General features: G+C 43.8%; 1 protein-coding gene across 6 annotated transcripts in view; it reads right to left on the minus strand.

Moving 5' to 3' along the window:
- The window catches only part of ZMYM3 (zinc finger MYM-type containing 3), a 451,345-nt gene that overhangs the window by 346,589 nt on the left and 91,049 nt on the right, over positions 1–13,707 (minus strand). For all 6 annotated transcript variants that reach the window (XM_078640225.1, XM_078640224.1, XM_078640229.1 and 3 more), the window contains exon 3: positions 3,786–3,805. In XM_078640225.1, coding sequence (XP_078496351.1) covers positions 3,786–3,805 — 20 coding nt within the window. The remainder of the gene's footprint in view (positions 1–3,785; positions 3,806–13,707) is intronic.

The raw sequence follows: 13,707 nt of genomic DNA on the forward strand, positions 1-13,707 counted from the left end.
AGTATTAATGGGATATTCATTGTATGGGGTCCAACATATCCTCAATCCAGCGCCAAAACGACCTTCTCGGAGCACTTCATTTAAACAGACCAGAGTTGTTATGCAAAGCATGGCAAGAGCTGGCATGAAGGGGTCGAGGTGGACAAGTCCGTGCTATGCTGTTCAATGTGTTCAATCACAGCCTTGAAATGACTGGTTCTTGGCAGTCCACATACTGCGTAGGTTTCATATGTGAAGTTGCAGTAATTATAAATGGCCTCTCACCTAACCCTCCTTCAGTGCTACATTTTCATCAAAAGGCACTCTCTGCAACACCCAGTTCTTAGTCGTGAAGGGAGAATTACAGAACGCTGCTTTTTGATCCTATACTCAGAGTACCAAGGGTAGCTGAATTTGATCTTAGATTGAGCTCGGCAATGAACTATACATTTTTAACTCCCATTTCAAGTCTTTACTCTTTCTCAAGAGTTGGGCACTTCCAGATGAAAAGAGCCTGGTCTCGGTGTGCACTAATAATGCATTTTGTGGTGAGGGCCTATATTGCCTGTTCACCATTAAATGTAAATGTATGTGTCTTGTAAAGCGCACCGCTGCCCTGAGGCGTCGTGGCGCTGTAGACCGCTGGGGAACCCGTCCTGGCTATCCCTGTGAGATGGTCCCTACTGGGTATCTCCAAGGTGAAACCAGGCATCCCCGGCGAATGTGGGGGGCCGTTGTAGAGATGAGGCAAGCTAATGCCCAGAGTTGCCGAGTGTGATCCCTGGTTAGAGTAGGCACCGAGGCGAGAATTATTGAATTATCGAGTCCGCTGACCCTGGTCCACGACCCTGCCGCGTCGGGAATTGAACCCTGGTCCCGGGACGTTCTCTGCTTCCGGGTCTGCCGCCTCTAACCAGTGAGCCACGCCACTCCACGTAACTGGGATCCTAGGAAGCTGGCGACATTACATGCATGTCAACATTGCAAAAGAGAAGGGATCGTTCTAGCACACTGTTTACAGTTCCATTTTTGCACTCCCTCCCCTCCCAAACAGAAGCATACAGCCAAGCACACACTAAATTCACTTCTTGGTTCACCCTAGGGATGGGGCTAGGCTTGAGGGGGTACTTGTAGGTCAGCTCAATGGCCTTATTTAGGAGTGTAAAGAGAAAATAAGTGGAATCAAACAAAAATGTCAAAGCAGGTTATTTATCTAACATTAGAATCCCCGTTTATTAGATTAATTATGCAGTTTCGCCCAATCATATACCTATGCTCACTTTGGTAACTGTGGCATAAGAACCAGTGGGCTTAGGTTGGACTTGGACCGTTCTGTTTGATTCTCCTAGGGAGAGCCGACTCAACATATATTTATCTACAAGCCTGGAGTATTGCCAAACCACCATGAAGCTTTCACAATCTGAAGAGCCCGTAGATATATGGACTACTTGTGATCGGTGGTAATTAAGGTATCTTTGTCTATTATAGCCCGTGTGTATACAACTAAGTATTGGCAAATTTAAATGTAGATATCCAAATCAAGGACTATAAAAGTTAAAGTGTTTATGAAGTTAACTTCTATATGCACAAGGAATATATCACATGCAACTAGTTTTGTAACATGTTGTAAATTGATAATAGTATATAACCTATTGGACATCCTGGATCATCAACTCAGGTTTGCAAACTTTACACATGACTCAAGAGACCTTGTGGCGCACAGCATTTCACCCCACAGCATTAATGATGTCTGGTTGTGGAATTTCATTTGGTTTGCTAATTAAAGGTGCAAACCTAGGGTTTGAGGTATTAGACAGGAGGAGTATTTTAATATAACCAACGAGAATCCTAAGGAAATCGTTCTTGCTGAGAAGTGAACAACCGTGAGCTTTAAGTCACCTATGACAGCATTAGATTATGCATGGACATGAATAATCTGATGTGTGAAATCCGGCCATCTTGTCCCGGACGTCAGCGCACTGCTAAGTAGTGGCAATGTTTCAGTTTGTCTCTACTGAACAACCAATAGTGCTGATGCTACTAGCATAAGGAAACAAGAAAAGGTGATAGTGTTCCCCTCCTGGGCAGCACTAAGCCACTTGAGGCTTGGTGAAGGTAGAGGGTGATCAAAAGAGAACCTCAACAAGGATCACAAAAAGGGCTGAAACATCATAACCCAGGAGACAACAGTGGGGCCTATGGGCTTAAGTGATGGTGCCCCATCTGCCCAAGGGACAATAGAAAGCCAAAGTAGACGTGGGGGTGGGCTGATATCACAAGAATTGTGCAGGAGAACATTTTTCTAGGAGATTGTGACAAGGGACGAGGCAAACACTAAAAAGATAAAAACTAAAGATTAACACAACCAGAAAGATTGTATTAAGCCACTAGGCAATCAGGGTAGGTCATTTTGTGGCTCACTGCCCCATATAACCCGGATAACACTCCAACAAATTCATACTGATAAACAACACGATTTACATACAGGTAGCATGATGGTGCTTTGTAACTAACTAAAGGCATTGCTATACCATGTCTAGAGGCTGCATCAGAAACCTGCTCCTACTGATGGTATTCTGTAATTAAATCGAAGACCTCTGAATCACATATACAGCCACGGGTCGGTGTTGAAAAGATGCTCTTTATGATCAGGCATGTGCTGGGTTGACAAAATAGGTCTTGAAATGGGTTGCTCAACCAAGCCTGAGAGCAAGGATCGGGTTTTGGTCACAAAGGACCAGGAGCATGTTTCTTTGACCACAAAAGGTGTTCAAAAGAACTTTCAAGGTGCTGAAGAATTTTGGATTTTTGCCTTCTCAGCGAGACATTGATGAGTCTGGGAGCAGCTTTGAGATTGGCAGAGTTCTGAGAATGTTACCCTATGTGCAGGCTTCATTCTAGTCAGTGTAGACAGCTTGCAGAAAAGTCTAAACTCCCCAACACAGAATGCGATGATGTGAGGAGGGTACACATTTCTATAGAAGAAACACTCAAAGCATCACCCAGTGCCTCGTGTCTCACTTACGAACAAAATGTAATCTACTGGAGAGACACCTAGAATGACACCCCTGGCAAAAGATGCTCATGGAGCCTTCCTGCAGAGTTGTGGACATTCTGAGATTCCTAGAAATGTTACAGCTGCACACCAAGTAAAACAGTTGAATTACAGGCACACACCAAGTGGCAAACCTAATCATAGAACTGAGGTTACCAACCTGTGAGACAACATTCTACCACATGCTCCATTACTGCCCTGCTCACAAGAGGAATTCAACCATGGTTAAGGTAACATTTGTGCATTTGCTTTTTAAAAGCATGTTCGGGTTCGCAGAGAGAAAGCAGAGCAATTCAAAACTTGGAAAACTACCAATCCTCTTCGAATCCTTGGCAGGTGAACGCAAAAACCAAAAGTGAACACTTAGAAGGAAGCAAGGCTGATGAAACGAAAAGGTACCGAGGTTAATAGTCCAATAGATGTGCAGGGCAGAGGTAAAATATGAAATCACAGCACCCCAGAGAGTCGAAGTAGAAGCGTGCATGAATGGCAGAGTATTTCACCCCAAGCATTACTCATGCGTGGTCCAATTCACAACTCTCCTTCCCAGTCAACAGCCCCTTCCGTACACTAATCCTTTCTATGAACTCTACCCAGCCCATCCCAGTTAAATTTTCACCCACAATCAACGCACAAATCTTGAAAGGAAGCAAGGCCACAATACAGAATTCCAAAAGGCCATTCAGTCTTCCCTCTGCATAATCTCCCAGATCCTCTGACCATACTGTTAAGTTAAAATTATTTCACTTACCTTCACAACTGCATCATCACCTGAAAAAGAGAGAAACAGCCTTAATTACAAGGTATGCACAAAGCATACAATTAGATAGACAGATCAAATTGTGTTTTTAAGTCTAGGCAAAGCATCAGAGGTACATCCAAGCCCAGTTATCCCACAACAGACGGGCAGACTTCTGATCACATTTCAGCAAGAGCACAACGACATGGTCTCTATTTCCTTGATGAACAAACTGGCTGTATATTAAATTTGCCATTAATGCAATACTAAACCATAAGTTTGTTTCCCTTAATGTTTTGCTCAGAACCGAATTAATAACATCCATGCTTGGTACTGATAAGGTCTCTATTGGCACCAGACACGCCTAGACATAGAACGAACATTAAATCAAAAGCAAGGCACATTTATGTAGCTTTTTTTAGGTCTCGCCTGAGCCAGCGCATGCGCTGTCTGGGGAGACATTTAGTATCTGGGTTTTCAAAGTGCTACCAAAGGCTTTTGCTGGCCTCAAGCATGCTGTTACGCACGCATGAACGTGCACAGCTGCCATCTGGCTTTATGTAATGGCTGATTGAGCCTTACAGTGTGTGAATCCTTTCTCCTACCCCCTCCCTTCTCCCACTCCCTCCTCGTCAGCTTCATTTTCCTTTTCATTCTCCTCCACCCCCTTGCTCTTTCGCTTTCACGGCGGATGCTGGTCATGCCAGGCTCCAGCGCCATGCCTTACAAGCGGAACCCCATGCGCTTGGAGCGCTGCTGCAGCCTCTCGTGCCACCTCATAATGCTGCCATCAGTTTCACCACTCACATGGTCCTCAGATTTTATTTACAATACGTCCTTTTTCTTTTTTTTTTTTCTTTTAAGAGAGCGTGAGAAAGTAGGACACTTCTATCTCGGTCTGTTTGTTGTCCAACTTACAGTGAAGTGACAAACAGGTGTGCTGGTGATGGGTAACTGGTTTCCAGTCCCTCTAGGCCTCACTATAGCTCTTAGACTGTCGCACAGCGCGGTACAGTTCGGGCGGGCATTAACGGTGGCGTGTGCGGTACATCCCATAGTTCGCACTCTGCACTTTAATGTAAGCTGGACGATTCACTTTAGCAGAAGCGCGGGTTTAGTTCTGGAACACAAATGGCCGCAGGCCAGCTCCACTGCAAGCATTACTGGATTTACACTTATAGAAAACGTATTGTCTAGCATAGTCTGCTCATCTCCATCACGGAGAACTGCTCGTTACTGCTTTGCACCTCGTCGACTCACTGTGCGACGTGGTGCAGCTCGGTAAATCACTCCCCCCTTCTAACGCTCACAAGGACTCACCAGTAACAGTGATGCACATGATCAAAGTTATATTGTACTGCACATTTTCTGATTCACTGACTGACCACACTATGCTCACTGTGTGTCTTTTTAATAGAAGACATGCACAGTGCTTAGAAACCAAAACAAACACACCTCAGGGGTCAACTTATCTGCATTTCGAAACGAAAACTCAAAGTTCCGTTCCGTTAGTCACTTAAAAAGGAAAATAAACATAAAATGTGTTTGTGTCAGTTGTAAAGATTTATGTTCTCATAAACAACAAATATTAAATTAAACTTAGCTCGACAAGGCCGGCTTTGGCGCTGGTACCGCCCGCTGTGACAATTCCCCCCCTCCGTGGCTTTCACGCGCAACGCGCGCCCACACACAACTCCCTCCGTCTCTCAGGACTGCTGTGCTCATTTATATATTTAAAGTGCCCTGCGTTGCTTGGAGTGTATACAACAGAAGAGCTTAAACGGACACACAACGGAGTTCTTTGTTTAATTAAGATAGGGAGGGCATATTTTTACCAAGCTCGGTTGCGCCTCGCAGACCCCCACACCATGAGTCAGGGGCATCACGCAGGTCCCCGCTGCCACAAATTTCCTTCTCTCCCCTTATTACAGCAGCGTGCACCACACAACCCAGTGTTTCCCCATATTGCCGAACTGGTGCCCCTAACCACCCCCCCCCCACGTGTGCAAATCACTCGTGCCCTTCATCTGTGGGCGTCGCACCCCACAGTGCCCGGCACCGCAACTCCCTCCACCCACCCCCCCATGCAGTGCACTCCAACCGACTCACTCTTCTTTTATGCAGAAAACCTCCTCTTGGTCAGCCTGACACCCCCGCCCCAACCTTGCAACCAGACCGTTTGCTACCTTTACCCAAGCCACCAAAACAACAGCCCCCATGCCCCTCCCTTCACGCTGCTCCCACTCAAGCTCCCCATCTACCTCTACCCGCCTCCAACATTAACGTGTCCTTTAAAATCATCCCCCTTTCCGTCACCCCAGACTACATTCCTCTTTTTAAGTACTCAGAGATAAATCATCAGCCCAGGATCACAGGATGTTGAGCCACTCAGAGATCAAAACTTCACCAACCCATTCAAGTTTGTACACGAATGTCCAGCCCCCCTCACCCCAGCTCTCCCTGGGCACCTAGCCTCCTGCAACCATCGATAGCGCCTTAATCTCGGCTGTGCCATCCCATGTTGTGTATGCGAGCACCTCCATCCCCCCCCCTTTGTCAACACCAAACAAACCACACTCCAACGCAAACCGCCTGCACCTACCCTCTGAAACCAACCCCACCGTGCCCACACCAATCCCCTTATATGCCCAATCAAGCTCCAAGCTGTGGCAAGCACCACAATTCCCGTCCCCACCCCCATCACGCGCTCTTCACCACACAGATCTCCTGTAATCCTGTGAAAATAGGAGACCTATTGTATTACGCATGTTTTGCATTCTTCGATTTCACAGAGTGCATTACGATGCCACTTTAGGTTCGTGCGTGATCAATCGTGTCGGTTTAACTTGGCATCTAGCTTGTCATTTTTACTTCCACACTACTCTGTGCTTGTCTTTATTATGTGAGCCTGATCACCATTAACAACAACAAAAAATGAAGTTACCACCAAGCACAACTTTAGGCGCGTGCGTGATCAATTGTATCGGTTTAACTTAGCATCTAACTTGTCATTTTTACTTTAATATCACCCACTTTTAGCTTGCACTTTTTTCACATTTCTCCATGATAGGGACGTGTATTATCATCTGGTCATATTTATCCGGAGTGCCACTTTCCCGATTTAAAACTTGTGCCTCGTGTTGCCGGACTTCTACTTATGCGCTTTCAAATTTTTTCCCCATTTTATCTTGGACTTTTATTTCACATGATAGGGAAGTGCATTTTCATGTGTTAACAATTATCCCGAGTGCAAGCTGGAAAAACTATGCCTTTAACAACAAATAAAACTGAAGTTACCACCAAGCACAACTTAAGGTGCGTGCACATTCATTCAAAGCAACATTCACACCTTTAAAAACATTGCAGGAAATAAGCAAAACAGCCCCCATACTACAGGATTCATGGTGCACGCATTGGCCTTTAGTATAACAACAAGATGCATGCGTATAACTTCCCTGTACCATCCTTATATTAAAATATTACAGGGATAATAAATGCTACTCCTACACTACAGACTTTATGGCACATAATGTGCTTTTTATTTTTAAAAACGTGCGTGCATTAACTTTATAATTGCACTGTTGGCTAAGTAACCTTGTTTGATCATCACATAATCGCCCCCAAAACAGTATGCCATCTTCTAGCGCATATTAGGATATTTAACGTAAAATTGCAACAGGGCACATGTTGACTCCGAAAAGGGCTGGTCGCTTTATTGGAAGTGCACAGATTCACTCAGCGCCACCACAGCATCACTCAGCGCCACCACAGCATCACTCAGGCCCAGCCCAGCTTCACTCAGGCCCAGCCCAGCTTCATTCAGCGCCACCACAGCATCACTCAGTGCTTCTTACTCATATTAATTACAACTTCTCAGCATGCTGCACAGCAGCCACACTTCTCTACAGCACAGCTTAGAAACATTGCCCCCCAATGCATAGCCAATAGGTCTCGCCTTTGAGACATTATAAATGTTTAGTTATCCAGCACAATATCCTTCAATTAAACAACAACAAGTGTTGCATAGCTATTCACTTATAAGGTCCCAAAAGCGAGACCAATTGGCTATGCCAATGCTTGTATCAATGAGATGTTGATGCCTACTAGAGTCCTATTTGTACGCAAAACTTCTATCAACCCAAGCTCATGTGTTTTTAAACACTGTGTATATTAGATAACTTCATGACATTTCATACTAGTCTTTTTCATTCACTTGTTGTGCATGTGTGTATTTTGTAGGACATTCAATATGGTGTCTGCTCATGAGCTTTCTGTCGGACTGGCAGACTGCGCTCTCCTCTACTAGGGAGGTGGCCATACCATCCAGACTCAGGCTTGTACAATTGAAGATCTTGCATCGGGTCTATTATACCAGGACCACATTGTACGCGATTGGGAGGGCCACGCATAAATTTTGTTTAAGGGGCTGTGGGGAGGAGGGATCTTTTTTTCACACTATTTGGGACTGTCCCCTAGTGGCTCCATATTGGGCCATGGTCATGAGGACCATGTCGCAAGTGGTAAAGGTATCAGTGACTCCGGACCCTAAGTGTTGTTTGTTGAATATTTGGAAACCAAATGACTTAACGCGCTATATGCAGGATTGGATGACATTAGGCAGCATGTACGCTAAGAGAAATATAGCCAAATTTTGGGCATCCCCGGTGCTGCCAACGCTCAGAGATTGGTGCAGTGATTTAGATTCCGCAATGTTGGCGGTACGAGCAATATATCTGAACGGAAAGTGCCCCCGGAAGTGGAACCGAATATGGGGGGCTTGGAATGAGTACAGAGGTAATTTGTGCGAGTCGCCGGTGTTGGGAAGCGAGGATGACTCGGAGTGAATGAGTGTGATAGGAAATGGAGTCTTTTTAATGTGATGCCAGAAATTTCTGTCCTTCAGTAGTAATTGTGTAATTTATAGCTGCATTTTCGATCTACATGTCTCAACCGCTAACTGTTACAAATGTGATGTAAGATTATGTTAGGCCCTATGTTTTCTTTTTGTTATAAAATAAATTTTTTTTTAAATTAAAAAGAAAAAAAGAAATTAAGTGTAACAATAAAAGACTAGGGCACGCGAAAGTACCAACAGTTACGTGGCATCAGAACTGGACAGGACAATGTCCAGGCCCGTAAGTGACATCAGCCCTTCGCCTGGGAAGAGCAATGTTCCCCCGCAAGACAGATGAGGAGATGGACCCAGACACGATAGTGAAAACAGTCAGGACCAACCTAATGGTCCAGGGATCCAAGAAGCGAGTATCCTGAAGAGAACACTCCCATTGAGAGTGTTACAGTATGAACCCATAGCAGAAGTGTGGAAAACACCTGTGCGGAAGCAGCATGAAATATGGAAAAACTCCCATTGGGAAAGTACCCAGAAAATGAGGGCATAAGACAATGTACAGCAGAGACGTACATGGCAAATCCGCTTCCTTCAAAGACAAGCCCAGCAAGGGCTGACCATAGAAGCAACAACACAAACACCCTATTGTAGTAGACATACCAGGGTGCACCCAAAGTTTGCGCCAATACTAAAAAGAGTGCCGCACCGTGGCTTTTCCCAGGCACAAAACGATGACAGGGTGTCAGCCGTGAAAGAACTGCCCCTGAACTGAACATAACAAGGGGCCCCAAGAGACAGTGCCCGGCAAAAGAAGAGCAGCCATCATGGACATGAAGATCACTGCGATGCTAAAAAAAGACCTCGTAGAGGCAGGCGAGGCAGAGGCCGCAAGGTAAGGAACCTATGCCGAGGATTAGAAGTACTGCAGACAACTGGAGACAACTGCAACCAAAAGTGCCATAGAGCGATGCTAATGCTAGGATCGCAGAATAGCAGAAAAATAGGACAGCCTGACCCACTGAAGGATGTCTCTGAGGAAGACTCCATAGGAGCGTACCAAGGCTAAGGCAGCTATCCAATGGCCCGCAAATACCCCACATAGGGTAATTCTCAACCCCTGCGAGGGGAGTCCTCTTGGGCAAAGCACACAGTCAGAGGACTGAAAGGAAGACCGAACCAGCCGTCTGGATGTACTGAACGAATATTGAAATGGCGGAACAAAGTCTACAATATCCGGGTACTATGAAAAAAACCTGGGACATTTTTAAAAATGAAACCAACAAGGCAACATCACCTATGCAGAATAAAAAGATACTATAAGGTAGAAAGTCGTGCCGCAAGAGTTACAGTAGCCCAGACATGAGGCGGGAGACCGCTGAATCCGCGTGGCTATCAAAAAAGTCCATGCCATTGAATGGTGGATATCTCTAAGAGCATCCTGAACATTGTCTGGGAAACAACTGTCGCACAGCCATGCATGGCGGTGCAAAGCCACAGACCGAGCAAGAGCCCTACCCACAGCGCCAGTTGCATCAAGGGAAGAACAAAGGGAAAATTACGCCATTCCCCTGCCATCAAGAAGAAGGCGATGTAATTCTGCCCATGGCCCTTCTGGAAGGGAAGAGGAGTTGGCCTAACGGCTAGGGCGCTTGACCTCGGACCTGGGGATCTGGATTCGAGCCTCGGTAACGACGCCAAACCCTCCTGTGATTCTGGGCAAATCACTTAATCTCCCCGTGCCTAAAATGAATGTGTGTCCGTCCTCATGTAACGTAACTGGTGCTATGTAAAGCGCTCTGATACCCGATTCGGGTCTAGTTCGCGCTATATAAAACTCTGCAAAAAAAAGAAGGGTAGGAAGAATTATCTTGACTAAGTCGCAAAGGGAGCGCATGCGAAAAAGGTGTATTTAAAGCGCGGATGCTTGCACTGGCAGAGGCAAAACGCTGGCGACTACATGTGTCCCACCACCCAGACTCCCTGGTGGAAGGTAACAAACGGCAAAGCGGAGGAAGGCTGCAAGTCAAAAGGCTCCTGAACATCTAGACCCTGAGCTCTAGGGTGAAGGGACAGGCAGAGTGGATCAGCCGGGGCAGGACGGTGTAGGCAAGCACTGGCCCGATCAACAGGGTCATCAGAGGATGGCCTCGCCCATGTTCCAAGCAGGATGTCAAATAAGGATCCCCCAAGGGGTAGCAAAGGCTCCACCTCAATAGGCTCCATGCGGAGAAGATCCAATAAAGGATCAGAAGGTAGGGAAACCACAGGGGGCTGAAATCGAAGAATAGCCGCCACCCTGTGAATAGCCCGTGCGTAGGCAGCACTAGCCTCAGTTGCCATCCTAGGAGGAGACTACAAACCGTCGATAGGAGACGGTTGGAAACTAACTGGTCCACTAGACAGCAAAAGTGGAGTAGGCTGAGGCCTATTGGGTAGTTCACCCAAGCGAAAGATTGGAGGAAAGGTTTCAGGGTAACAGGAAATAGTAGCGTCTGTCAGGTGGACCACAGAGCCCCCTTGCAATTTGAATACCTTTAGATCACTTTCGGTCACAGCATTGAGGATCTCAAATGTCCTCAGCAGTAGAATTAGTCTATCTCTGTTACAGCACTAATCCAATTGGGTGTATTCTGGGGAACCAGGCAATAATGCCATCCTTCCACACCAATTGCATCCTAGTAAACTGGACTCGCTCCATCCCTACCATCTTCGTGCCATCCTCGCCTGCCAAGAGAATTGTTACCATAATTTAAAGTAATAGAATCTTATCTAGAGTTTAAACAATAAACGAAAACGAAATTACATTTCAGATTTCAAATGGCTTAAGGGTGTCTGACCTGGTTGGCAAGCTAAGCACCCTGCCATCATCTATCCGAATTTTCTAACTGAGCAAAATCCATGTTATCTTCGACACGCCGTAGCATATCGCGTCCATCCCAGTCCCAACCACAGCTCCTGGCCAAGTCAATATGAATCCTGGCTAACGCACACAGACCTGTTGAAGAAAGCTCACGCTCACATTTGGGTTAAGTCTCAGGGCGTATCAACAAGGTGATCCCCCTACACCAGCAATGGAGACAAGCTCCCGGAGTAAAGGTATGATGCAAACACAAAGAGTTACTAGTATTGATCACATGACTAAATTGTCACCACGAAACAACTAAGTGTAAAGCAGCACTGATGAGAGACTTAATAAAGGGTCTTCATAAGGAACAACTATCAAAACAGTCTCACAATTTGCAAGCTTCAGATTTGGGGTACCAAAGCATATCTCTTCTCGCATCAAAGAAGTTCACATTTGGTGATCAGTGCGGGTATGAGCAGAAAAAGTGGCTGTACCGAAATACTGAGGTCAAGAATCAGCCAGCCAAAGCTCAATATATTTTTCAAGGTTCTAAGTTGAACTTCAAATAAACTGACGGGGAGGGAACACAAAGACAGGTGAACACTGCACATTGCATTAGTGTTATGAAAAGCTCAATCACTCTCACTAATTCTTAAACCATTACTGCACTAACATCCATCCACAAATCCCTATCCTGCCCAAACAAATACAGGCAAGTTGGATAGTAGTTAAGAAGCCACCGATAACATTCCAGAATAATTACCTAGAAAGGGTAAACCCAAATGTAGTCTCTGGGACCTGGGTGCAGAACAGTACGTAGGAACAATGTTCCCCAAAAAAATTCTACAACACACGAAGTTTACATGGATCAGACCAAAAATTCAGAAAACAAAAGATATTTGTTGTACGCAGTGTTATTTAATCACACTGGACATAGGTCTATTAGTATCATTTAAACATTATTGCATGTAAAGTGCCCCTAGAGAGGGAAGGGGGGGGGCGGAGGTGGGGTGATTGTGGTTCAAGTGAGGATAAGGCAGTGAATGCAGGATAAAGTGTACATCATAACAGTCAGTTACTTAGAAAACATGTGGCTCATTTCTCAAGCCTATTATTCACAATTTATCAAAACAATAAATAGCCATGGTTTTAAACAATAACACAGTGTTGAATCTCTGTTGTTCAAGCTGGCTAACAGAATAGATGTCGACGTTTCGACCCCAAGAAAAATGTTAGCTGTTAGTTGGACAGTTCAGTAGTACAGAACCTGAGATTTTCGGCTGTTATAGTTAGTTGAGCTATCTATAACTCGGATCACTGACAAAATATCAATTACACTAATATAGAATTACACAAATATCGAGGATTGAATTCCTATCTACAAACAGGTAAGTACAAAAATATTGAATCAAAAATATAGTTTAAAAAAATAGTCAAAATATCGATTTTTAAATGTCTTAGAAATAATTTAAAATTAATAAAATATAAAAAATAATGAACTAAAATCTACTTAAAATACTCAAATAACCTTAAAATTATTAAATAATTAATTTAAGTTATAAAAAAAACATACTTTATTTTTCAAAACATATATATATTAACATAATATTAATAAAAATATATACAATATTTTTACCTTAGGATAGCGGGAGGGTAAAATTTACTATTACCACTACAGTGAGTACAACAGTAGGGAAAGCGTTGGATAGCGTAGGGGTAAAAATTACTATTCCCACTCCAGAGAGTGCAACAGTAGGGAAAGCATTGGATAGCGTTGGGGTAAATATTACTATTCCCACTCCCGTGAGTGCAACAGTAGGGAAAGTAAATACTTCATATATTAATAAAAATAAAATATTAATACCAATGAAAATTTAAAAGTAATTACCAATTTAATATAATATTTAATCAATTAAAAATAAAAAATAAAATTCATTACCTATTAATACAAAGTAATTACCAATTAATTAGCAATTGAAAATTATTTAACAATTAATTCAAAATAAATACCAATAAATAAATAAAAATATTTAATTAATTACAATTAAATTACTTCCCATCCTATTCCCCTATAAACCCACAACCCGCTACGGGAAATACATTTATAAAATTAACATAATTATCAATTAATAAAAAATGAATTACCATTAAAAATGTAATTAATTACCAATTAAAAATTAATTAATTCAAGATGAATACCAAAAAATAAATTAAAATATTTAATTAATTATAATTAAATT

The sequence above is a fragment of the Lissotriton helveticus genome, chromosome 4_2 (genome assembly GCF_964261635.1).
Source record: "Lissotriton helveticus chromosome 4_2, aLisHel1.1, whole genome shotgun sequence".
In the NCBI taxonomy this organism is placed as follows: Eukaryota; Metazoa; Chordata; class Amphibia; order Caudata; family Salamandridae; genus Lissotriton; species Lissotriton helveticus.